At 41.9% G+C, this 27489-nt stretch overlaps 2 protein-coding genes across 2 annotated transcripts; one reads left to right on the forward strand and one right to left on the reverse strand.

Moving 5' to 3' along the window:
• Positions 1 to 8436: 8436 nt before the first annotated feature.
• On the forward strand, positions 8437 to 18900 carry mtch2 (mitochondrial carrier homolog 2). The gene is made up of 13 exons (XM_038269223.1): positions 8437 to 8596; positions 8998 to 9082; positions 11730 to 11836; positions 12010 to 12036; positions 13526 to 13582; positions 14120 to 14177; positions 14249 to 14300; positions 14381 to 14440; positions 16177 to 16270; positions 16632 to 16679; positions 16753 to 16820; positions 16892 to 16967; positions 18383 to 18900. Exons 1-13 carry the CDS (start codon positions 8510 to 8512, stop codon positions 18467 to 18469), a joined length of 906 nt encoding a protein of 301 aa, XP_038125151.1. The 5' UTR covers positions 8437 to 8509; the 3' UTR covers positions 18470 to 18900.
• A 1004-nt stretch (positions 18901 to 19904) lies between these two features.
• znf414 (zinc finger protein 414) lies at positions 19905 to 26108 on the reverse strand. The gene is made up of 5 exons (XM_038269210.1): positions 25850 to 26108; positions 21245 to 21361; positions 21062 to 21167; positions 20535 to 20974; positions 19905 to 20294 (listed from the first exon to the last, which is right to left on the reverse strand). The coding sequence occupies exons 1-5, from the start codon at positions 25881 to 25883 to the stop codon at positions 20125 to 20127; spliced, it is 867 nt and encodes a 288-aa protein (XP_038125138.1). The 5' UTR covers positions 25884 to 26108; the 3' UTR covers positions 19905 to 20124.
• Between the last annotated feature and the right edge of the window lie 1381 nt (positions 26109 to 27489).

Genomic DNA, 27489 nt, shown 5'->3' on the forward strand with positions numbered 1-27489 from the left:
CCCCAACATGGCCGACATCGGTGAGAATGGCCCATTTGGCAGCGTGGAGGTTAGAAGGACCCTGATCAATCAGTTCAGGTTCCTACAGAGCTGCTGGTTATCTGCAGAGACAGTCACAATGAAACCTGTTCATTCTTTCATGACCTGCATCTAAAGCACGTTTTTCATCATATTCTCAGAAATGAAAGATAAGGAGCTTTGAGGTTTTGACATGAACACCAACGTAGGAGGAGAGAGGATTTATTTAAGAGGCCATTATGGGAATGGAAGGGTGAAATGTGACGCCTGTGGATCACAAATGACATGTTTCAATGTTCGTCATTTCTGAGAAAAATCTAGAAGTAGTGAACAAAGCTTTGCTGATGGGAGCCTCTAAGTGCTCCACTTCATGTATGAGGGATAGAAACGGCCTTTTAACTGTTACCTTAGGCAATAATAGGCAGCTGCCTAGGACCCCAAGTTCCTGGGGGCCCCATAAAACTCTGTTTTCATGTAGGTTAATACAACTATTCCTTATTTGTGCACATTAATTATGTTTTTGATAAAAATCCTTTAGCTAAAATGCCATCAGAACGCTGATAATATTAAGTGTGTCTCAGCCCCCCCCCCCCCCCCCCTTCAGTGTCCACCATATTGGATCAGTCCATTTGCTGCATATGTTCAGAAAGGTCCAAACAGACAGCAGCAAACCATTTGAAAACAAACGATGCAAAGAGCAGTGTTGCCAACTTAGCGCTTTAGTCGCTATATTTAGCCACTTTTCAGACCCCTCTAGCACTTTGATTTCTAAAAAGCTCCTAGCGCCAAATCTAGAGACTTTTTTCTGCTACTGGAGACTTTGGAGACAACATCTAAAAGCAGCGAACTCTGCTCTCCAGAGCAAGTAGATTGGTAACCCCGCCTCCTGCTCTCCTCTATCTTGTCTGCTGTCATGATTCATGCAGCTATTATTTCATCCAAATGAAAAATGGAGAACAGATAAGCAGATCATGGCTTGTCTACAGTGAAAAGAAGGACTGGGTTATTTACTTTGGCCTTTTTGGAAACACAGGAAGGAGCAATCAGCTAAGTGAGCTTAGTGCTTGGAAAAAATCTTTCATTCCTTTAGAGACAGCATGAAAAGTCAGCTGAGTACAAAACATAGAGAGGAAAACAAGAAGAAAAGGGACAAGAAGAGAGGGACACAACATAGAACAGATAATGGATGTCTTTTCTATTAACATTTCTGCCTGTCTTTGCCTAGGGCCCTGAATCCACCCTTCCTTAATGTCACCCCTGCTGCCGGGGGTCATGAGATGAAAAGTATTCACATCAGCGTAGGATCAGTGGAGTTTAAGAACCCGTGATTTCTGTTCTCTCTCATAGCTGAACATCTGTTTATTTATGCAGATAATTAAAACAAGAAAAGCTCCAAATCCTGTGGATGCAGATTAAAAAGTTAGGATGAAATGCAGGATTACGTTTAATGATACACATAAAACTATCAGCTGTATAGTAAAGTGTGTCTGATGATACGATGAGCTGTACAGGCTGAGCGCTCCCAATGCTTCAGGGCAAACTGGTCCAGCGCAGAAACAGCTCTCGCTCCAACACGTCTGCGTCTTAGTGAAGAAAAACAGGTTGGTTGGAAGCAGAGCAATTACTGGGTGTGGACCTTAGAGAGACCCGGTAGGTGTGGGAGGGAGCCGCCTTTAAAGGCTGGCAGTAGAACCTCACAACAACAGTATTTTTACTCTTAAAATAAGATTAGATAATATGCACTTAAAATAAGACAATGCAATTGTGTTTTCTTATTTTAAATGTAAGTAATCAGGTTCCATTGGAAAAGTGTTTGTTTTACCTCCTCAATCCAAGAGCAAATTAATTTATTTCAAGAAAAAATGACTATCTAGATTTCCTTTTTTTATCCAGTGCACAGCCAGAAAACTGCTTGTTTTTGCAGCCAGATGCGGCACAGGGAGGCATTTTTACTGCACGTCTCTGGGGGAGCAGGGAGTACCAAGATGGCATGAGAGATGGGTGATACTGACAGCCTCAGCATCGGACTCTCAAAGTCCAGAGGTATTTTACTGAAGACCAAAACGCAAGAAAAGGGAACGTTGTTGGTTTGTTAGCAGGATCGATTGAAACGTTAAGAAAAGGTTTAAATCTTTTTTACCAGCGCTGCACCTCAAGCCAAGGAACAGTTCATTTCAATAAGGTGACGGGCCAGATCATTGCTGAGTTTTAGCTATAAGTGGAAAACACCATATGGGGCAACATTTGCTGCTTGGAGGAGGTCTGCGCTCTCAGAGAGCTTTTCTAGTTTACACTGAAACCCATTTGATCCAAAACAGGTTTAAATTCAGAGAGGATGGCACTCTACAGGCCAACAGGAACCCTGCCTGCCCTGGAAAAATAGTTTACTGCTGTATAAGAGGACCCTTTGTAAAGCAAGAGCAAGGCAAGGCAAGGCAAATTTATTTGTATAGCACAATTCAGTACAAAGACAATGCAAAGTGCTTTACATGATTAAAATACAGGAGGATAAAACTGAATCAGAGCAAGTAGGAAAAAAATAAAAAATGAATAAAATAAAATAAAAAAATGCAGAAACAAAAAAGAATATTAAAAACAGTTGGGTTAGCATTTGATCAAAAATTTCTCCTTGGGCAGTTGACAATTCCCCCAGAACCTTGCCTTTTGTTCTATTACCATAGAACTGCAAAAGAGCAGGATATTTCTCCTCATTAATAGAGGAGAATAAGAATAATCCTAGATTTATTTTTAATCCAGTTGCTAAACTCACCCAGAGCCATAGCTCTGTTAAACCATCCATTCCACCTGCTCTTAGCAGGAATGATTTATGGGATTCTTTATAAATAAAGGGCCTAATCTTATATAGTGCTTTTGGCAAAGGTGCTATATAGGCAGACAGAAGCAACATCAGAAGCACAGAGTCTGATCATCAAACTGAAAGATGTGGTTTCTTTTCTGCTGCCATCTATAAACATGGAGGTTAGGGCCTATTGCCAGTAGGGTTATGAAGATATTATTATTTGGGGAACATAAGAAAAAGTAATGGAATGTTTTTTTGAGGAGAAGTCTTTCTTGTTTCCAACACAAGGCTATAAATGGCTCAGTTGCTTTGTGCTGCCCTGCGCCATCTAGTGGACAGAACTGGATCAGTTAATTGTTTGTTGGCAGTCTTTTTCATTGGCTTTTGAGTTAGACAACTTTTATTGTCATTTTGAATACACAGAGTGTATATTAAACAAAATGCCGTTTTGTGCAGCTTTCATGGCATTTCCATTTGTTAAAGTACCACAGTGATCAAATATAAACAGTGTGGGAGAAAAAAACATGGTGCAAAAAAAAAACAAAAAAAAAAACAAGGTATTGATATGGAAGTTCAGAGCATGAATCTATATGGAGCAATTATGCTTTGCTTTGGTGTGCAGAGTCTGGGACATGATTAAAGTCGTAGGGAAATATTTAAATGTCAAACGCTGTGCAGCGTCTTCCCAGTGGACAGCAGGGAGAACAGTCCATGGTGGGGGATGAGGGACAGGGGTGGTTTTAGGAAATGTGGGGCCCTAGGCAAAGACAGGCAGGGGGCCCTCTGAATGGAGAAGTCAACACATCAAACAGACCCATTCTAAAGATCCATCCATCCATCCATCCATCCATCCATCCATCATCCATCCATCCATCATCCATCATCTTCCTCTTATCCAGGGTCGGGTCACGGGGGTAGAGGCATCAGGAGGGAGGCCCCTGTCTCTAAAGGAATGAAAGATTTTTTCCAAGCACTAAGCTCACTTAGCTGATTGCTCCTTCCTGTGTTTCCAAAAAGGCCAAAGTAAATAACCCAGTCCTTCTTTTCACTGTAGACAAGCCATGATCTGCTTATCTGTTCTCCATTTTTCATTTGGATGAAATGAAACCTGTTGATGAGCAGTGGAGCGTGGTTAGGGCGGTTCTTCCTGAAGTCCGCCATGATCTCCTTGGTCTTCTCCACCTTCAGGATCAGGCTGTTATCTCTGCACCACCAGCTGCTCCACCTCCTCTCTGTAGTCCAGGTTGTTGTCGTCTCTGATGAGGCCCACCACCGTGGTGTCGTCTGCAAACTTCACCATGTGATTGGTGGTGAACCTGGGGACGCAGTCGTGTGTCATCAGGGTGAACGGCAGGGGGCTCAGAACGCAGCCCTGATGGGAGGGGCTTAGACCGATGACATCAGAGGTGTTCTGTCCGACCCGGACTGACTGAGGTCTGTTGGTGAGCAGATATTCTGTAGTTGTTTCTTTCCCTTCCCTGTCTCTACTTCTTCTCTTTCTCTCTATCCTCACACATGAATGACAGGAACTTTCTATCATTTATGGAGGACACATAATGCCGTATAAAATGCACATTTCTAATAAAAAGGTTCTACTTCCGTTGGATATCAGTGACTTACTGAACGCTGCATCAACTTCTACAATTTCTGATTCATCTTGCAGTTAAATAAACACAACCCATTTTTATTATGTTATTGTAAAGGCAGATGGGCAATGAGTGAGCTGTTTGTTATTTCCTCAGCAGATTTGGGCAAAGGTGAAAAAAAACCTCCAACTTTAAGTCAATTGTTTATAGAAAGTGTTCTTCACAGGTTCTTTTCTCCAGCGTGGTGGGGGGGCCTTTGATGTAGAAATAGATGTATTCAAGTAAAAACAAAACAACGTTTGGATTAAAAAGTTAACTTTATGTTTCAGTTATATGTTGGAAAATATTTCTATTTGCAGTTTTACTTTCATTTGTTTAGGATTTGATTTAAAAACTCATTTAGTTTCCCAAAAAACAAACAACACATGTTAAAGGAATAGTACACCCAAAACATGATTAGCCTTCATTTTCTACTCACCTCCATGCTGAACAACACTCTGGAGTACTTTTTTGATATCTCAAATGCATCTGGAGATCTGGGAGGCTTCTTGCTGTCTGCTGACATTCAAATAATGGAGGTCTATGGCGCCCGAGACAGAAAGGTCCATAAAAGTCCACAAAAACGTGTCAATATTCCTCCATACTGCTCGTCCAATGTAATCCAAGTGTCCTGAGTGGGTAGCATCCAGAATTTACTCGAAACGAAGTCATTTAGAATGTTTTTAGAGCATAAACAGTAGTGTATAGGATTTCCTAATAGCGCCCCCATGCGCGCTCACGATTCTACGGAAGCCGGCAGACCAAACCGGAAGGAAGTGCGCATTCAGCGTCTGGTCTGCCGATAATGCAAGCGTAGAAGAAGAAATGTGCCGTTTACCTGTGCAAAGAAAGAAACAACGAAAGAAAAATGTCTGAGGACTTCAGTGTTGAGGAAGAGCATGAGTTCTTTGCCGAGCTGAATGCGCTGGTTTGGTCTGCCGGCTTCCGTAGAATCGTGAGCGCGCATGGGGGCGCTATTAGGAAATCCTATACACTACTGTTTAGGCTCTAAAACGTTCTAAATGACTTCGTTTCGAGTAAATTCTGGATGCTACCCACTCAGGACACTTGGATTACATTGGACGAGCAGTATGGAGGAATATTGACAAGTTTTTGTGGACTTTTGTGGACCTTTCTGTCTCGGGCGCCATAGACCTCCATTATTTGAATGTCAGCAGACAGCAAGAAGTCTCCCAGATCTCCAGATGCATTTGAGATATCAAAAAAGTACTCCAGAGTGTTGTTCAGCATGGAGGTGAGTAGAAAATGAAGGCTAATCATGTTTTGGGTGTACTATTCCTTTAATAATCCAGAGCAGGGGGGGGATTTACCATTAGGCATTACTAGGCAGTTGTGTAGGGCCCCATGTTCCTGGGGGCCCCATAAAACTCTGTTTGAATGTAGGTTAATATAACCATTCCTTATACCTTGTACTATTAAGTGTGACACACCCCCCCCCCCTTCAGTGAGAAGGTGTGTCCAAACCTTATATATATATATATATATATGTATATATATATATATATATATATATATATATATATATATATATAAGGTTATATATATATATATATATATATATATATATATATATATATATATATATATAAAACATCACATTAATGTGGCTCTTGCTACATGCTCCGGTCCAGTAGGTGGCGGTATGCACCTAAAAGTAAATGTTGCAATCTAAACTAATTGAAGGTTTGCCTCAGTGGAGAAGGAGCTTCCAGCTGAGGAGAGAGTTTCCAGCGTCAGCATGAGAGCTACTGCGGCTTCCGTATGGCTGCTCTGGATGATCTGCAGCTGTTTTATTAAGGAAACGGCGGCTGGGGGCCAGCTGGATGGTTTGGAGATACAAACCTCCATAAGTTAAATAGCCTTCAACATCAGGCTTTAAGAATATGTACAGGCGCTTTTAGAACTTCTTCAACAGCAGCATTACAGGTTGAAATGGGAGAAATGCCACTTAAAGTTAGAAGAGATCAATTATCTTTAACCTACTGGTCAAATTTACAGGGACAAAGGAAGGATCATCCAACATTAGAGGTGCTTAAACCTGGATGGGAAAAGGAAAAGAAACAATTAAAGAGCTTTGGATGGGTAATAAACACTAAAGTTAATGAAATTAATTTAAATCAGTTAGATATATGTCAGACAGTTCCAATAACAGCAATTCCACCTTGGATACTTCCTGATGCTAAAGTTGATCTCTCATTATTAGAAAAGAAGGAAAAAGATACATTTCATGTTATGAATAAATATATAGTACAAGAACACTTAAATAACTATTATAATTATATACAAATATATACAGATGCATCAAAAAATACTGCTAATAGGGTAGGGATAGCATTTATTATACCACAGTTTCATATTAATGTTGGAAAAAGGATTAGTGATGGAGTTTCAGTATATACCGGTGAAATGCTAGCTTTGCTTTTAGCAGTTCAATGGGTGGAAGAGGTAAGACCATTAAAATCTATCATTTGCTCAGATTCCAGTTCGTCATTAGTCAGTTTGCAAAATAATCAGTCAGTCAGTAGACCAGATATATTACTTGAAATACAACAAACACTTTACAGAATAAATATGATGGGGCTAGTGGTAAATTTTGTTTGGGTTCCGGCACATAACGAGATAAAAGGAAATGAAAGGGCAGACAGGATGGCTAAGGAGAGTACCAATAAGTTAAGGGTAGACATTAATGTTAGTTTTGGTATAACAGAAATAAAGGGTATAATTAAACAAAAAGCAAAAGAGAGGTGGCAAAAGTTATGGAATTAAGAAAAGAAAGGAAGGTGGCTTTATAAAATACAAAAGAGAATTGGACCAATGAGAAGATCAGAAAGGAACAGGAGAGAAGAGATTATTATTTCTCGACTTAGAATAGGACACACTGGATTGAATAGATCGTTATTTTTGATAGGGAAACATCAGACAGGGAAATGTGACTGTGGGGAAGATGAGACTGTGGAACATGTCATTTTAAATTGTAGTAAATATTCTATACAGAGAAACAGGTTAATAAGGAAACTTAGTGACATGAAAATGAAACTTGACATTGTCGATTTATTGCAGAAGGAATCAGGAAGCAGAGGATATCGGGTTATATTTGAATTTTTGAAACAGATTAGGTTGTATAATAGGGTATAGTTTTATTTTATTTTTTTATTTTATTTTTTATTTTTTTTCTGCCATGTAGTCCGCACTCCATACCAGTTGGTGGCGGTAATGCTCACCTAGCGTTTTTTGCCAACCGCCAATAAAAATCAATAAGAAGAAGAAGAAACTAATTGAAGAAGAAGAACACCAACGAAGAAGAAGAAGGGGAAAAGAAGCTAAAATAAAATGCTGTAATTGTGGTGGAGAACATACTGCTGCCTATCGCGGCTGTGAAGCAAGCAAAAGGTCTGAGGAAATTAAAAAAATGAAATTTGAGCTCGGAATAACCTACGCTGAAGCTGCAAAAAGGATCCCATCTCAGTCAGAAAAACCCAAACCTACAGTTCAACACACAGCAAATTCCAAACCTCTAGAGAAATCTCTAAAAATTGATGAAGACTCACTTATTGTTAAAAAGACAAATTTTGTTCTTTTCATGGTAGAAGTTATTAATTGTACTGCACAGACAACAAAAAAAACGGAAAAAATCAAAATAATAGTGAAGGCTGCAGAAAAATATCTGGACATTAAAGATTTGAACTGGGAGATGGTTGGAAGTATGATGGGAGGACCGATGGGACCATCAGAAACTGGCAGAGTTAAGATGACCTAGAGTAAATTAAAATTATATGGGCAAATGTGATTTAGTATTATGTTGGTTTAAGTTACACAGGTTTTTTTTTTTTTTTTTTTTTTTTTTTTTTTTTTTTTTTGGGGGGGTGAATCGTTTCCTGTTTTCTTGCTTTACTCCATATCAGTTGGTGGCGGTAATGCACAATTCACAAGTCTGCCAACCGCCATAAAATCCCATAAGAAGAAGAAGAAGAAGAAGAAGAAGGAGGAGGAAAAAGAAGGCGAAGAAGAAGAACAAGAAGAAGAAGCCCTTCTGACAGTCCAAAAAATGGCGGATGCATGCGGACAGATCCTGGTGGGATCAGGACTCACCGTCCTCTCTCACCCACTGATGTACATCAAAGTCCTCATCCAGGTCAGTAGGCCTCATTTCCGGGTCCATGTGTCCCTCAGGTCCGGGTGTCCCTCAGGTCCTTGTGTCCCTCAGGTGTTTCTGACAGGTAAAGCCGTCAGCTCATGTTGGGGTCGGCAGGTAGAGGTAAGCTTTGATGACATCATGTCGGCGTCTGTTTGATCCAACCTGACAGCGGAGCTTTGATGTCTGCGTCACCTTCTGCTGTCCAACTGGGTTTCCTGCCGAACCGCGGCTCCGGGTTCGGAGTTCCCTCTGGTTCCGGAGCTTTCTGCGGGTTCTGAGTGACCCGGCAGGCCGTGTCAATGCTTCGGAACCGAACCGCCTGGTTGTGGGTTAAATGAGCTAAGCTAAGCTAAGCCCGGAGCAGGGCGCTAACAGCGTGTCTGTGTCCCCGTGGACAGGTTGGACACGAGCCGCTGCCTCCCGCGCTGGGCAGGAACCTGTTCGGCAGACCGGTCCAGCAGCTGCCCGGCCTGTTCGCTTACGGTAAGACCAGAACCCCGGTCCGGTTCGGTCCATCTGTGGTCCTGAATGCAGCCTTTAGCATCAGTGCTAAGCTTCGGTGCTTTTATATGAAACCAAACATTTCTGCCTCTTCATGGTAAAAAGTTCCCTAACTGTGGCCCTGCTGTGGGGATGGAGTATCAGAACATTTCCAAGATCCACAAAAATCATTTCAGTTACATTTATCAGTTTAAAATGACAGATTTAGAAGAATAAACACGAAAATTTACCCAATTAAAATGTGCAAATATAAGAAAAGTAGCGAATCTGCCAGATTTAAAGGAACATTCCAGGCAGTAGGGAAAACATTTTATACCTAAAACTAAAATGTTCGCAGTGATTTAATGAATTTAGCCTTAATCAGTAAAAAAAATAAAAACAATAAAGGAACATTTTTCTACAGTTCTGGATGATAACTTCCTTAGACTTCATTTTCTCAGGTTTATAACTAATGGTAACAGAGTCACATTTAACTTTGTATCATCTGGAAAAAAAAATTATTTTAGTTTGTGGCGAGCAACAAGTTGGGGCAGCACCGAGCCCAACCACAAAGAAATGAATTGTCTGAATGAAACTGATAATTTTGATGGTTTTTAGTTTTTAATACCAACAGGCCAGAATGAAAATGAGCTTAAATGAAATGAAACTAACAAGTTTATTTTTAACAATAGAAGGAGTAGAAGGAAAAAGTTGTATAAAAGATAATTACTGCAGTAAAGAATAGATGGCCAACATTTTTACTGAGGTAAAGTAACAAAGTATTTTCTTCACGCCTTTGGTTACAGTCTTGTCCAACATGGGAGCTCATGTGGCTCAGGAAACCCAGGATACATCAAATAAAGCTTTAAAGGGAAAGTCCGCTCAGCGAGGAATAATCAGTGGATCCTTATTTATACCTAAAGCTAATACGTTCACAGTGATTTAAGGAATTTAGTGTTTTCAGGGAGCGGCATTTTTGCCCACATATAGTAACCCCTCCCTCCTGCCATCTTCCAGCAGTGACGTCACGGTGCGGTAAGCCTAGCGCCATTCTCCCTGCTTTACAAGCTAAATCAATGGGAACTACTAGACACATCTGCAATCAACAACAATTATTGAAGATTTCTAGAGGACTTCACCATTGAAATTCACCAGAGCTATAGTGAAACTGACAATGCCCACGTGCAAGGCAGCTGGATGTTGGAATACATCGGGTAAAAGTAGAAAAAAATAGTTATTCCTCCACGGACGGGTTGGCCGTTGGATCGCCAACTTGAAGAGGGAGGATTTGCCATTGAACTTCTGGCCAGAGAAAAAACCCGTAATATGTAGCCAACATTTGGAAGAAGAATGTTTTCAAGATGACTTGGATAATAGCGCGTTGCGACAAACACCAGATACAGCACTGGGACTTGATCAACAGCCGATACCGCACCGTGACGTCACAAACCAGTAGGTGGCAGTAGTGTTCTTTGACAAACATGGATGCCTCCACTAAAGCACATTCACATGAAAATTACTCTGAATTAAAAACACTGATAATTTATTGAACAGGATGAAATCATTTCAGATTTAAAGAACTTTCAGAAGTTTGAATTCTGAATATGAGCGACTTTTCCTTTAAAATGTGCAAATATAAGAGGAAAAAGTAGCAAATATGTTAGAGTTAAACAGTAGAAGAACCACGCCAGATTATGTTAAAGTATTCTGAATGCAAATGCATCATTAATGGGGCTTCAGAGATGGAAGTGGTACAACGGCCTCCTCATGGGAGTTTATAAAGATAAAATGTAATCATACTACAGATTTGCATGTTTATCTCATAAATTTGCTAAATTTGTCTTCTAAACTTGCATTTATTCCTTGTAAATTTTCGTGTTCTTTTAAAAATGCCACTTAAAACTCAAAAATTAAAATTCTATTTTTTTTTCTGTCCCTAATACGTTTCCCTAATACATTGTTACTGTGTAATCAGGAGTTTAATTAGATATTTCGTTCACTGTGTATAGGCTGGTTTGTTAATTAAAGCAAAAAGTAAAGCTTTTATTTTATTTCTGCTCCAAATTAAAGTTGTTCAGTATTATCAGATGATGAACGTGATGCATGGGCTGATGCTCATTGGGTTGGTGCATCTCTGGAACCACATTATTACTGATTTTATTTTTGCATGTTCTGGGTCATAAAATCTGTTCACCTACTTGGCAAATGAGTCCAGCTGTTAAACAGATGTTTTTTTTATAGTATATTTTTGGATGATTTCTACATCAGATGTTTATCCACACCTTTAAAATGCAGACTACATCTAAACAATCAGTAATGCTGAAAAGTTTTATTTCCTTTCTGTATATGATGATGGTTTACAGATGATCACATTAAGTACTTTGAAGATGAGGTATATTACATGATCATCTAATCCAGAAACAGGAGCTTCTGGTTGCTTACAGCTTCAATAGAAACACAAACGATATATTCCTATGAAGGGTTAACAGCTGCCACCTTGAATCTGTGGCTTAAAAATGGGCAGAGAAAAGAGATTTTCCACCTTCATCAAATTAAAACAGCTCAGCTGTCTTTTTGTTTTTCTCCTTATGGTTTCTCAACCTTTCTAAAATCTTTTCTAGTTCCCAATAACACTTTTTTTATGATGCAGCAAAACACATAATCAAAATTGATGGGAAAACTGGTCTCTACAAAGGACTGGTTCCACGGCTCTGTGCTGGAGCCCTCGGCACAGTGGTCCACAGCAAGGCTCTGCAGGTAGGTGTGTTCTAATCGATTATCAGATTAAATGAAAAGTTTATTTTATTTTATGTGCTTTCTTAATTGCCATCTTATCAGCTCCATGTCTGCAGATTGTGCGTCATCCATTCCATCTGTTTGCTGATCAGGCTGTGAAATTCTTTTAATAATGATACTTCCTGTTCTTACAGAAATGCCAGGAAAAGGACTTTCCTCAGGTGAGACTGTTCTGCTGATAAATGGCCCTGCTACTGGCTGCTGGTCACTACTGTGAGGCTATGTTAGCATGGTAGCCTCAGACAGGTCACTAAGAGGCTATGATAGCATGGTAGCCTCAGACAGGTCGCTACCGAGAGGCTACGTTAGCATGGTAGCCTCAGACAGGTCGCTACCGAGAGGCTACGATAGCATGGTAGCCTCAGACAGGTCACTACCGAGAGGCTATGATAGGATGGTAGCCTCAGACAGGTCACTGAGAGGCTATGTTAGCATGGTAGCCTCAGACAGGTCACTACCGAGAGGCTATGATAGGATGGTAGCCTCAGACAGGTCACTACCGAGAGGCTATGATAGGATGGTAGCCTCAGACAGGTCACTGAGAGGCTATGTTAGCATGGTAGCCTCAGACAGGTCACTACCGAGAGGCTATGTTAGCATGGTAGCCTCAGACAGGTCACTACCGAGAGGCTACGTTAGCATGGTAGCCTCAGACAGGTCACTACCGAGAGGCTATGATAGGATGGTAGCCTCAGACAGGTCACTACCGAGAGGCTATGTTAGCATGGTAGCCTCAGACAGGTCACTACCGAGAGGCTATGTTAGCATGGTAGCCTCAGACAGGTCACTACCGAGAGGCTATGATAGGATGGTAGCCTCAGACAGGTCACTGAGAGGCTATGTTAGCATGGTAGCCTCAGACAGGTCACTACCGAGAGGCTATGTTAGCATGGTAGCCTCAGACAGGTCACTACCGAGAGGCTATGTTAGCATGGTAGCCTCAGACAGGTCACTACCGAGAGGCTATGATAGGATGGTAGCCTCAGACAGGTCACTGAGAGGCTATGTTAGCATGGTAGCCTCAGACAGGTCACTACCGAGAGGCTATGTTAGCATGGTAGCCTCAGACAGGTCACTACCGAGAGGCTACGTTAGCATGGTAGCCTCAGACAGGTCACTACCGAGAGGCTATGATAGGATGGTAGCCTCAGACAGGTCACTGAGAGGCTATGTTAGCATGGTAGCCTCAGACAGGTCGCTACCGAGAGGCTACGTTGGCATGGTAGCCTCAGACAGGTCACTACCGAGAGGCTATGATAGCATGGTAGCCTCAGACAGGTCACTGAGAGGCTATGTTAGCATGGTAGCCTCAGACAGGTCGCTACCGAGAGGCTACGTTGGCATGGTAGCCTCAGACAGGTCCCTACCGAGAGGCTATGTTGGCATGGTAACCTCAGACAGGTCGCTACCGAGAGGCTATGTTGGCATGGTAACCTCAGACAGGTCGCTACCGAGAGGCTACATTATCTCTTTTCAAAGGAAAATGATTGGGATGTGATTAAATCAAGAGAGCATAAAGGATTTCTTTGGGTTTATCTTAGTTTTTAACAGTCTTTGCAGGTCAGTATTATTTACCTAGCCTCTGATCTGGATAGATCCCTGTAACATAGATGCTCAGTTGTTGTATCTGTTTTTGTCTCTGATGTGCAGGTAGTCGGGGGGCAGCAGAAAGCAGAGGAGGGTTCTCTTCTTCACGTTGTTAATGAGGTAAGACCCTTACTGCCTCTTCCACTGAATTGTTTCTTCTTCCTATTCCTCCGTTCCCGTCAGTCTGCTCCTTGTTCTCTACCAGCCTTAATGTCAGGTTCACAGCTTCCAGTGTTGATTTGGAAGGCCCCGTCATCTCAGCCACATGAACCAGCTGTGTTAGCTTCCTCATTTATCAGCTGAGTCACGGGACACACCCCCAATTGTCTGCGCTGCATTCTGGACACAGCTGGAGACAAACCAGTCCAGGCAGTTACTTGTTAAAGCTGTTGTTGACTGAGGTCCCGGTCCCTATAGGACGCTCGCTCTCCCTGTAGGACGCTCGCTGTCCCTGTAGGACGGTTTCAGACATAGTTGTTGGATATTTTCCAGCAGTGTGGCTCTGAAAGCCTCAGATCATCAGAAAGCATCTTCTCTGTGAAGCAGGATGTGATCAGATGAATTAAGCTCTAAAACGGTCCCAGATGTCTTTCTATGTGAAGAGGTCACCTCTGAGGACCCTGATTACCTGAGCTGTCCTCCTCTGCTCGCCCACAGACCACCAAAGAGATGATCGCCCGTTCCTGCGCCACTGTCATCACACACCCGTTCCATGGTAAGCTGTCCGCCCGCCCATAGTCCTGAACCTGAAGCGGCTAACCGCTAACCTGCCTGCCCTTCTTTCAGTGATCACTCTCAGATGTATGGTTCAGTTTATTGGCAGAGAAACCAAATACAGGTAGCGTCCAACTCCACCCATTCAGAGACGGTGATGGAGAAATAAAGCCCAGCCTCATGTCGTTTCTGTTCTGTTTTCAGCTACATGTTCGGCTCCATCATCACAGTCTACCGAGAAGAGGGAATCTGGGGCTTCTTTGCGTGAGTCTGTTAACCAGCCTGTGTGTCTGAAACGCATCATGACTGGAGAAACGCTGAACTCCATCTTTAAACAAGGAGCAGAAGCTCGATGATCCGGACTGAGCTCAGATTAGACCTCTATCCCAAACATATTAAATTAGACGGGCAGCTGAGGGATCAAACAAGAGCAGGCTATCCTGGAGACAGATGTCTGGGGGGTTCCTCCCCAGGTGTCAGACTGATAATGACCCTCTGATGTTCTGCCCGGCAGCAGAGCAGCAACATGCTTCCTGTCTGAAAGTGAGCTGAGCTTCGGCTGAAGGGTTAAAACTCGGAGGAAATAGAAAACATCCACAGTAGAGCCTGAGGGACTGTTTAGAGCCGCACCCAACTACCATGAAATGTTTCATATAGACTGCAAAGATTAAAGCCCAGATTGTTTTTCCTAGTTTCATTCAGTTTATTTCTATAGCTCCAATTCACATCATGTCATCTCAGGTCCCTTTCCAGTTCAACCATATCATCCAGTCAGATTGATTCAAAGTTTTCTATCTGATTGCATCGACTCATTGCCTCTCCAGCAATCCCTCACACTAAGCGTGCTTGTAGCGACAGTGGAGAGGAAAAACTCCCTTTGAACAGGAAGAAACCTCCAGCAGAACCAGGCTCAGTGTGAGCGGCCATCTGCTGAGGCCGACTGAGGTTCAAGGAAACAGAAGCAGACATAGAAAAAGAAGCATAGATACAAAAGGCAGCTGTCAACCAGCTCCACAGGCGGCCCCGTCCAGGAAACACACAGCCAGGCAGACGAGCTCCGAGCCAGCTCCCATGTCAGAGGATGAAGAGAGCACATCCAGTTAGTCACAGTCAGAGAAACAGGACTACACTGGAAAACAGGCCGATCTCCAGCATCTAGAAACAAAGGTGTTGATGGCAGCAGCACAGCTGATATTTCTCTCCTTGACTAGAAGCTTTATCAAAAAGGAAAGTTTTAAGTCTAGCCTTAAAAGTAGACAGGGTGTCTGCCTCACGGACTAAAACTGGTAGTTGGTTCCACAGGAGAGGAGCCTGATAACTAAAAGATCTGCCTCCCATTCTACTTTTAGAAATTCTAGGAACCAACCTGCAGATTGAGAGCGAAGTGCTCTGTTAGGAACATAAGGAACAATCAGATCTCTGATATCAGATGCAGCTTGGTCATTTAAGGCTTTATATGTGAGAAGGAGGATTTTAAATTCTATTCTGGATTTAACAGGAAGCCAATGAAGAGAAGCCAGGATAGGAGAGATATGATCTCTCTTTTTCATTTTCATCAGAACTCTGGCTGCAGCATTTTGGATCAGCTGAAGGCTTTTAACTACAGTTTTTACATAAACTCAAAGAATTGTCTTATAAACACCAATTATTAACAATTTCAAAGGAACTTAAATGGGGAAAAATAGAATATATCACTAACTGTAGTTCTGCTTTCCACCAGTAGGTGGTGACATGTTCAGATGAAGGTTCATGAACTGTGGGGGTCGTTAAAGCTATTAGCCAAACGGTTCGATGAGGCTTCATCACACTGTCACTAGCTCTTGCAAAGCATTGTGGGATATATCTGCTGGTTTAGTGAAGGTCAGCTTTGTGCATGCTAACAAGTCAGGACATGTTTGAACCGTTTAAAGCGCAGGGCTTGTTTCATCCAAACAGACGTAGATGTAGAGATGTAGATTGGTTGTTGTGACATTAAATGGTGTTTTGAACCCTCTCCTCAGTGGACTGATCCCCCGCCTGCTGGCTGACATCATTTCCTTGTGGATTTGTAACCTGCTGGCTCATGCCCTCAACAAATACGCCATTGATGACACGGTACGTAGGCTGCGGGTCAGGAAGGCTGCTGCTTCAGTCGGTCACCCATCGGATCTGTTGACCAACCTGTTGGCTCTCAGCAGCCATGTTTAAAGTGGGCCCCCAGGGGCCGCTGTCCTGCAGGTCAGCTGATTCTGATGAGTGGAGTTCAGCCTGTTAGTCAGCTGAAATCAGTTGTGCCTAAGCAGAGAAAGCTCTAGAACCTGCAGGACCTGGGCCCCCAGGGGCCACCTTTGGACATGCCTGGCTTAGAGGGTGTCTGGGAATCAGAGAAGCGGCATGCTGCAGGTTACTCATGAAGAAAACGACTTTGTTTCCTGATCCATAGCAACTAATGATGGTTGGTTGGTTTGTTTTCCAGATGAACCACAAGGGGGAGATAAAGAGCGTCTCCACGGCGCTGACCGGGGTGAGTCTGAGCAGCGTGAGCAGAATATTGTGCTGGATGAACATGGTCTGACGGTGTCCCTCCTCTCTTCCAGTTCTTGGCCAGCATGGTCACCTACCCCCTTGTTCTGGCGTCCAACCTGATGGCCGTCAATGACTGCGGGTGAGTGTGCAGCTTGGCTGTGGAAACGTCTCACACCACGTCCCCCACACTGACCTCTGTCTCTCCGTCAGGCTGGCTGGAGGCATGCCTCCGTACGCCCCCGCCTACCCCAGCTGGCTGGACTGCTTGGCCCACCTGAGGAGGGAGGTAAGAAATAACAGGAGCCTGGAGCTTTGGTCACATGGTACAGAAGAACTAAGCCAGGCTGATTTTGGTCCCTGATGGTCCAACAGCTCAGCTCTGTGATGCCGTCGGCCCCAAAAACCCAAACTGGGCCACAGCTCAGCTTCCTCCTCTACCAGTTATGACCATTGCTTCAATTAATAGTGGCTTATAGTGGCTGGGCTGAAGGAATTCTGGGTAATCCTCTCCTCAGACCCCATACAGTTCACACCTGGATCTATTCTACTACGCCCCACCAGCCCGCCACTCTGCTCCGCCCCACCTGCCCGCCCCTCTGCTCCACCCGTTCTATTCTACTACGCCCCACCCACTGGCCGTACTCCGCCAGCCCTGCTCTGCTCTATTCCAGACCGCCCGCTCAAAGCGGCGCCTACAGCCTCCGCCGTTCCTCTGCTCTGTTCCTGGAAGCTGGAGGAGAAAATGTAGAATATTATTTAAATCATAAAAGCAAAACATGCAGAAATGAACGCTTGATTTACTGACATGATGGAAAAAAAATGAGCATCCATCACATGTTCAGTTTCCAACATTTTATTTTTGCTGCTTTGTAACTAGGATCATATATTGGTTTGTTCTTTACTTCCAAACTCAGCATCTCTTCCTCCAAGCCTGCCATAGGAAGTTTCCAGACTTAAACTTTAAATCCTCTCAGTATAAAATAAATATTTAGATCCAGATGGAAATGTGCTTCCTGGTCTGTTGAAGCACCAATAGTTTGCATCCAATAACTGAATAAAACCTTCTTAGTTTTGGGAAATATGTCAGAATTATTCTCTAATTAGTAGTTACCAATCTATCGTTAACATATTTTAATTTGACAAACCGGATCTTCTCGCCGTTCTTTTTCCTGTTCGGCGCGATTGGAATAGCAGATCTCGGAGCAGAGCTAAAAATAGCTCTGCTCCGTATTTTGACGGTGACGGACAGAGAAGACGTCCATGATTGGTGACGTTGGAGGAGTAACGGAGGATGCGGAACATCTCATTGGTTACCATGACAGACGTATGTCTGCAGGACATATGCGGGCAGAGCGCTGACGGAGGATGTGGAATTCCTACTCAAGCTTTTATCTCTGATGCATTTAGATGATTCTGGCTAAAAACCCAACGATTCAGACTCGGGAAACGCTCAAATTAACCTCAGTGATTCATGAAAAATAGAAACAGTTTAAATAGACTCTGTCAATAATTAAATGTATTAATTTCTCCCTTTTTTTCCACTCATTCCTGCATTAATGCCTCATTTGCAGAACATGAAAGTTTGCGTTTTCAGAGCAGCACATTTCTAAATGGGATTAGAGCTTCCTGATAAAGTTCTGTTTTAAAGTGTCTTCTCTATAAGGATGCAGATCCATGTCTGAAATGCTTCTTCTCTTTCAGGGGAACACAGGAAGAGGCAACAGCTTGTTTTTCCGGAAGCTTCCAGCTGGAAAGAAGTACGCCGTTGACCAGAAGAGATTTTTCTGAAGTCCTGAAGGAAGCTGGAGTTAGCTGTAATAATGAGATGAATCAACCCCCCCTTGGTCCAGACTAACCCTGTTATTTTTGCACTGGTTTACTTTGGATTCTGGCTTTAGGTTCTGTCCTCCTCTGACATAAACAAGGTTAATTAAACCCCTCAGAGGTTCTGCTGAGGGGCCGTTTGGCCCCAGGCTTAAAGAACTTCATAACTCTGTGGTTTAATAATCAAGCCATTCAATTCCTCCATGTTTTCTAAAGATGATCTGATTCTGGGCTTTTCAGTCTGCATAATGTGTAAATGAGAGCTGGTTGGTTCTGACGGGCTCCCTGGGGCCCCACTTTGTAATCTTTCTTTTAAAAGCTGAACATGTCTACCTGTGTACGGATGTGAAGGAGAGCACAGCTGGAGGTGCTTGTATAAAGTTCTGATTGACCCAGATGACTCTTCTGACCTGATCTGTTCTGGTTTGGGAAACAAATAGAAGTAGACAGAGTAGAATGGCACATCCCTCAATCCTCTGGGATTTCGGCAGAATATAAATAATTCCAGGATCAGACTGAGAGGCAATAACCAAGTTAAACATCCTGCACTCTATTAGATCGGTCAGATTAGCACTCAGACATGTTCTAGAGGCCACATTGTGACCTCTGACCTCTTCATCACACCTCCACCCCATGCTTATACCCGATCTGTCCGGAAGCACGATCCGTCCTGTGCCAACCGGATAATGAGATCTAGATCCCTGAAAAACTATGCAACAACGGTACTAAAAATACTTATATACTTAAAACATTACAGAATCCATCATATTGAAAAAATGGAAGACTTTTCTGGAAGGAATGGATACGTTTCCATTCACTCCATTGTATTGCGTAACGTCCTGATGAGAGAGCCGTCACAGGAACCTTCCAAAGGCTGTTTGTCCGGGTTTGGTTCAGGTTTTCAGGAGCCAAATGCAGAGGCCAGTTCTAGTTTTGAATGGAGTTATTGCAGCTAAAAGAGGCAGGAATCCAAAAATCCAACATAAATATGCCAAATAAACCAGAAACACCAGGGAAAACATGCATGAGCATCTGCACAGGGAGAGTATTTATGGCTGAATGAACAAGACAGGACTAATGAGCTGATTGGGAGCAGGTGTGAACAGAGGATTCTAGAAGGAGCTAGAAAAAAGGAGACCAACAACAGAAAACCTAAGAACTCAAATACATCCAGAAAACACAACAAAATAGGAATGAAACCAATAAAACTAGAAAAACTACGATCAACGTGAAACTGAAAACTCAGGTTTGAATTTTTTTTTTTTTTTAAGAATATTAAATATTTACGCAAATACCAACATATTAATGTCTGGTGACTGTAAATAAACCTTTTCTATTGAAGAAGCTGAGAGGAAAACCTTTTCTATAAGCAGCGGCTGCTGCAGGAACTCATCACATCTTAATGAACATCAGTCATATTTTATTAACAGTATGGAGGAGAGTGAAACCAGCAGCGCGTCAGACAAAATAAGATGACAGCAGAAGACTTTCTGCTAATAAAACAATCCAGCCATGTTGGATTTATCTCCTGTCTGATTTTAAACATCATTTAACTGGATGATGGCGGCGCTGCCATGACTGGATCCGTTTCCGTCCCCAGGCTGCCTGGATCCTCCGGTCTATGACTTAGGGGGCGCTCCCCCAGCATCCGGAGCAGACTTGCCGCCGCCGTGCTGACTGCTGATGTGCTGAGTCATGTCCTTGCGGTTGGTTAGCGTGTGACCACACTGAGTGCAGGTGTAGCGCCCCCTGGTGTGCTCCCACAGGACTCGTCTGTGGCTGGACATTGCTGAGGGCAGAGAAGGAGCAGTTAGGTCCAGGTTTCATTCACTGTCTGCTTCCTCATCAGAGGAAATAAAACTGGAGAACATGCTAATTGCCATGGCAACAGTCAACCCCCCATCATAACAGCTGATCAGTGGCTGAGGTTCATCTTTATAGGTTGTTTGCTGAATGTAGGAAGCATTTTTTCACAGGAAGTAAAACGATCAGCTGATGGGAGGCCCTGTTGCTATGGAGACGGCCTGACCTTGATTCTTCCTCCAGACGGCGGCGGACGGAGCGTACGCCGGCGATCCTGCGGCCCTGCCCTGATTCTGGACATCAGGAGGCTCAGCAGCGGCAGGTTTGACGCCGACGGGAAGCGTAGAGTCGTCGTCCGTGACGGGAGAGGCTTCAGAAAGCGGCGGCGGCTCCTGCAGTGTGAGGATAGGAGGGCCGAGGGCGGGGGGGTCAGCGGATTCCTGAGGAGGAGAGGAGGCGGGGGCCGATCCCTCCGGCTGAGCTAGAGGAGCAGCTGACTGAGGCGAAGACTCCCACTCCAGCTGAGGGGGGGGCAGGTAGGTGGTCCTGGGGGCGGGGTTTGTAGCCACGGTGGGCGGGGCTTTGGCCCGCGGCATTTTGGAGCAGGTGTGCAGGTGAGCCAGCAGGCCTCTGTAGGAGCGGAGCTTGGTGCGGCAGCTCTCACACCTTCACAAGAGAGAGAGAGAGAGACAGCTGTGAGCGCCGCTCACAACAGCAAACATCACATGACCTGCTGCTGCTGGTGAAACTCACTGGAAGTAGATGTTGGCTTTGTAGTGATGTCTGCCGTGTTCCAGCAGCTTATGCATGCTGGGGAAGGAGGCGCTGCAGCCGCTGAAGGAGCACAGCAGCTTCTTACCTGCAGAGGGAGGCGCAGCGTGGCTTATTACGCTAACGGCTAATGCTATCAGATCTGCTGGAGATGAAGATGCTCACCAGGCAGGGACTGCATCGGGCTTTCATGGTCCTTCATGTGACTCTCCAGAGCATTTGTCTCTGAGTAAACACGCTTACATCCATGCAGGGGACACGGCAGCCTCCTGCTTCCTGACGCTGCGAGAGAAACATTCCAGCAGCAGGATGAGAGCCGATCCCTGACCTCTGTTACTCCCTGGATTACTGACGTCCTGTTGGTAGCACAGGCCGCCATATTGGTACTCCCTACTTAGACCGGTCAGAATGTAAACAATCTGTGTGCCACAGCATCGAACAATCATGATGTTCTGTTTTTCAGGGAGGCTGAAGACTTTTAAAATAAATTCATTACTTTGATCCACACTGGGTGTTCAACAGCATCAGTAGATTAACTTTAACTTAGAATAAAGAAATAGGTCCATCACATTGCAGAGTCATTATGACGTCAATGAAGTCTATAAATCATGTAATATAACATATTATACAAATAATCACAATAAAGTTAATGTTAATGGAGCAGAATAACACAGATGGATGATGGTCATGTAGTTATACATGGATTGATGACATTGTTACGGTAATTACATTTTACAGGTCTGGTAATGCATGCAAGATATATATATATATAAGTCCAGATCAAAAGTTCAAAGAGTTTTCTTTATTTCAAGACTATGAAAATCATAGATTGACACTAAAGGCATCAAAACTATGAATTAAAACACGTTGAATTATATACTTAACAAAAAAGTGTGAAACAAGTGAAAATATGTCTTATAATCCAGGTTCTTCTAAGCAGCAGATTTTGCTTTGATGATTATCATCCAGAAAATGCCAACAGTGAGCAAAGCTGCAATTAAAGCAGAAGCTGCTGCTTAGAAGAACCTGGAATATAAGACACATTTTCACTTGTTTCACACTTTTTTGTTAAGTATATACTTCCACGTGTGTTGATTTATAGTTTTCTTCATTAATTCATACTACTATATATATATATATATATATATATATATATATATATATATATATATATATATTTATATATACATCTATAGGGGTTAAATGTTTGAGTTGCTATTTTTCCCATCAATATAACCTGCAATATATTTCATGACTTTTTCAAATGAGAAATAAACCAAACCCTACAGGAACAACTGCATCATCCACTGAATAAAGAATTACTATATTAACATTTCACAGTTTTCTAACGTTAGAGCCAATATCAATGGCTGACTCAGTCAATGTCTTCCAGTCAGTCTGAGATAGCCAGACTACAGGTGCTGGTCATAAAATTAGAATATCATGAAAAAGTAGATTGATTTCAGTAATTCCATTTAAAAAGTGAAACTTGTATATTATATTCATACATTACAGACAAACTCATATATTTCAGATGTTTATTTTGTTTAATTTTGATGATTACAAATGACAACAAATGAAAATCTCAAATTCATCATATCAGAAAATTAGAATATTGTGAAAAGGTTCAAAATTGATGGCCCCTGGTGCCACACTCTAATCAGCTAATTAACTCAAACCACCTGCAAAAGCCTTTAAATGGTCTTTCAGTCTAGTTCTATAGGCTACACAATCATGGGGAAGACTGCTGACTTGACAGTTGTCCAAAAGACGACCATCGACACCTTGCACAAGGAGGGCAAGACACAAAAGGTCATCGCTAAAGAGGCTGGCTGTTCACAGAGCTCAGTGTCCAAGCACATTAATAGAGAGGCGAAGGGAAGGAAAAGATGTGGTCGAAAAAAGTGTACAAGCAAGAGAGATAACCGCACCCTGGAGAGGATTGTGAAACAAAACCCCTTCAAAAATGTGGGGGAGATTCACAAAGAGTGGACTGCAGCTGGAGTGAGTGCTTCAAGAACCACCACACACAGACGTATGAAAGACATGGGTTTCTGCTGTCGCATTCCTTGTGTCAAGCCACTCTTGAACCACAGACAGCGTCAGAAGCGTCTTGCCTGGGCTAAAGAGAAACAGGACTGGACTGCTGGTGAGTGGTCCAAAGTCATGTTCTCTGATGAAAGTAAATTTTGCATTTCCTTTGGAAATCAAGGTCCCAGAGTCTGGAGGAAAAGAAGAGAGGCACTTCATCCACGTTGCTTGAAGTCCAGTGTAAAGTTTCCACAGTCAGTGATGGTTTGGGGTGCCATGTCATCTGCTGGTGTTGGTCCATTGTGTTTTCTGAGGTCCAGGGTCAACGCAGCCACATACCAGCACACAGTGCCAAAGCTACCAGTACCTGGTTGAAGGACCATGGTATCCCTGTTCTTAATTGGCCAGCAAACTCTCCTGACCTTAACCCCATAGAAAATCTATGGGGTATTGTGAAGAAGAAGATGCAATACACCAGACCCAACAATTCAGAAGAGCTAAAAGCCACTATTAGAGCAACCTGGGCTATCATAACACCTGAGCAGTGCCACAGACTGATCGACTCCATGCCACGCCGCATTGCTGCAGTAATACAGGCCAAAGGAGGCCCAACTAAATACTGAGTGCTGTACATGCTCATACTTTTCATGTTCATACTTTTCAGTTGGCCAACATTTCTATAAATCCTTTGTTTTTATTGGTCTTCAGTAATATTCTAATTTTCTGATATGATGAATTTGAGATTTTCATTTGTTGTCATTTGTAATCATCAAAATTAAACAAAATAAACATCTGAAATATATGAGTTTGTATGTAATGTATGAATATAATATACAAGTTTCACTTTTTAAATGGAATTACTGAAATCAATCTACTTTTTCATGATATTCTAATTTTATGACCAGCACCTGTAATGTTAGTCTGCAGACTAAACTATAGGATCCATCGGCTATAGATGGATTTATTGCTTAATTCATCCACTGACTGGGAAATTACCAGTGGAACGTCTTCCCTCACTGGAAAAATGATCTAGAAATAAGTTAATACTTCTTAAATTAAGTGTATTTACCCTTTATTTAAGCAGGTAAATGAGATAGTTTGCCAATAGAATTAATATTTTTACTCTTAAAATAAGATAATTAAATAAAATGCTCTTAAAATGAGACAATGCAACTGTGTTTACTTGTTTACAGTGTAAATTGTTTTGTTCCATTGGCAAAATGTTCCTTGTTGCACTTATTTTAGGAAAATAAATGACTTATCTAGATTTTGATTGTTCCAGTGCAGAGCCAGAAAACTGCTGGTTTCTGCAGCCAGATGCTGCACAGGGAGGCATTTTACTGGGGGGAGTACCAAGATGGCGGACGCTGGCTTCACTTTATTGGGCAATCAGGAATCCAGTGAATAGAGATCAGTGGGCCCACGCTGGAGGTTATTAATAAATATGAGAATAAAATAGCAATTATAAAGTTGTAACATTAGGGGAATGAAGTCGTCATAGAGCAGATAAATAATTTCCCTCTGGGATTATTAAAGTATTTCTGATTCTGAACCTGTTTCAGACAGAAAGCTTTCAGCTCGTAGGCGTTTCCACTTTTTCTAATACTGATAATTTAATGCTGGTGTCCTAAAAGACTACACATTTCCTGTAATAGATGCTCAACATTCAGCGTTTAACGGAAGACAGAGCTTTCATAGAATACAACTTTATTCTCATTATGTTATGACTTTATTCTCCTATAAATAAAATCTCTAGCCTGTCATAAGAGACCGTTCCCAACGTTACTTTTTTATACCAATATGTGTTAAAAACCAATAAAAAACATTTGACAGTAATGATATAACAGAGTGCATGAAGAGCTGCATTTCATTACTGAGAATATTAAATCAGAATCTTTTAAACCACAGAAAATAAAACCTAAATAAATAAAATCCATAAAAAGGTCTCAGTAGCTTCATAGTTCATGTTTTTAGAGGAAAATAAAGATGTTCATATTTTTCAATGGTTCAGAGATTTCAGATATAAATGGTACCTGATCAAAATAATCAGTGATGATTTGAATCCTGTCTGTTTATGAATGAAGAGCTTTATCACTTAGATCAGATCAGATCTGTTATCATATCTCTGGAAATAGATTCAGAAAAAGTTCATTTGGTTTTGATTCCATTTAGAAAATATGATCTATTTCTATAAACAGATTCCTTTACATTTTAAAGTGTTTCTATAGCTTTTGGTTCTATAGAAAGATTCACATAGAAGCTTCTTCATTGTTCCATTTTTTTAGGGAATACAGTTTTTCCGGTTATTTAACGGAGGATTTATGGGATGATAATCTATCAGTTGTTGAGTTTTATCAATGAATTGTGTTGCTAATCCTTTAATCTAATAAATTCAGTTTGAGGATAAAAATTCTTCAAAATTGTTGATTTTTTTATCACGTGACCCTATGATCCATCAGGTGAACAACAGACCATCAGTTATTTTATTCTTTCATCTTTATCTGTCATTAATAGTAAAATATTCTACAAACATGTCCTTTATTCTTCCAAATGGGTTTTAAAGTTCATAAAAGATTTTTTTATAATCTGCAGCGGAAGTGTTTTTTTTCTCTCAGGTCATTAGCTGCTAGGCTAGCTAGCTCCCAGCTAGCAGGTTAGCTTAAACCAGAGTCAAACCGGGCTAACATGCACTACTATTATAATATCTTTAATAAAAGCTGAGGAGGAGAGAAAACAAACCTCCGTTTCCAGGCGACTCCATGACAGCAGCCATAATGTCGGAGAGAACAAAGAGGTTAGAAGACTATAATCCCAGAAGGCAATGCGGCAGCAGCTAACAACACAGCGCAGGTTAAGCTAATTCAAAGCTCCAAACTTCACCGCAAAAACAGGATTAATTTAGTTCCATCATTAATTAACCGAGACTAGCTGAGAAAGAACAACATTCAGCAGCAGCTGCTTCTTCCTCTGCTGCTGCTCAGCGACCGCTACTGCCCCCTAGCGGAGGGCCCGTTAACAGCGATGCGTGGGTGCGTGGAGCCCATATCTGTGCGCGTGTCGTTTCCAGAAAGTCATGTGACCGATCCAGGAGTTGTTGTTAACATACTAAACTGGGTTTAAAATCGTAATCTTAGTCCACAAGCATCCTCATTCATATTTTCCCCTAAATTGTAACGTTATGATAAATGTTTACATTATTTATTGGCTGCATCTAAAACTATCAAAGATATTTTCAATTTAAACATAGATATGAAATAATACAAAATAACTTCAATGATATAATTGTTCCAGGTCATCAACCATCTCAATAAAATGAATGTTAATGGAGCAGAATAATTCTGAAGAGGCAAAAGTGCTAAATTGATGATGGTCATGTAATATACATGGATGGATGACATTGTTATGGTAATTACATCTGATCATTTGAAAAAAACTATACATACATGCATATATGCACACAGCGATTTAATAACTTTATTTTTTTATATATATATATATATATGTATATATATATGTATATGTATATATATATATATATGTATATATATATGTATATGTATATATATATATGTATATGTATATATATATATATATATATATATATATATATATATATATATATATATATATATATATATATATATATATATATATATATATATATATATATATGTATGTATATATATATATATATGTATATACACTCACCGGCCACTTTATTAGGTACACCTGTCCAACTGCTCGTTAACACTTAATTTCTAAGCAGCCAATCACATGGCGGCAACTCAGTGCATTTAGGCATGTAGACATGGTCAAGACAATCTCCTGCAGTTCAAACCGAGCATCAGTATGGGGAAGAAAGGTGATTTGAGTGACTTTGAACGTGGCATGATTGTTGGTGCCAGAAGGGCTGGTCTGAGTATTTCAGAAACTGCTGATCTACTGGGATTTTCACGCACAACCATCTCTAGGGTTTACAGAGAATGGTCCGAAAAAGAAAAAACATCCAGTGAGCGGCAGTTCTGTGGGCGGAAATGCCTTGTTGATGCCAGAGGTCAGAGGAGAATGGCCAGACTGGTTCGAGCTGATAGATGGGCAACAGTGACTCAAATAACCACCCGGTACAACCAAGGTGGGCAGAAGAGCATCTCTGAACGCACAGTACGTCGACCTTTGAGGCAGATGGGCTACAGCAGCAGAAGACCACACCGGGTGCCACTCCTTTCAGCTAAGAACAGGAAACTGAGTCTACAATTTGCACAAACTCATCGAAATTGGACAATAGAAGATTGGAAAAACGTTGCCTGACCCAACTTCTGATGGCTACTTTCAGCAGGATAATGCGCCATGTCATAAAGCTGGAATCATCTCAGACTGGT

The sequence above is a fragment of the Cyprinodon tularosa genome, unplaced genomic scaffold (assembly GCF_016077235.1).
Source record: "Cyprinodon tularosa strain WSP-4 unplaced genomic scaffold, ASM1607723v1 ctg724, whole genome shotgun sequence".
Lineage (NCBI taxonomy): Eukaryota > Metazoa > Chordata > Actinopteri > Cyprinodontiformes > Cyprinodontidae > Cyprinodon > Cyprinodon tularosa.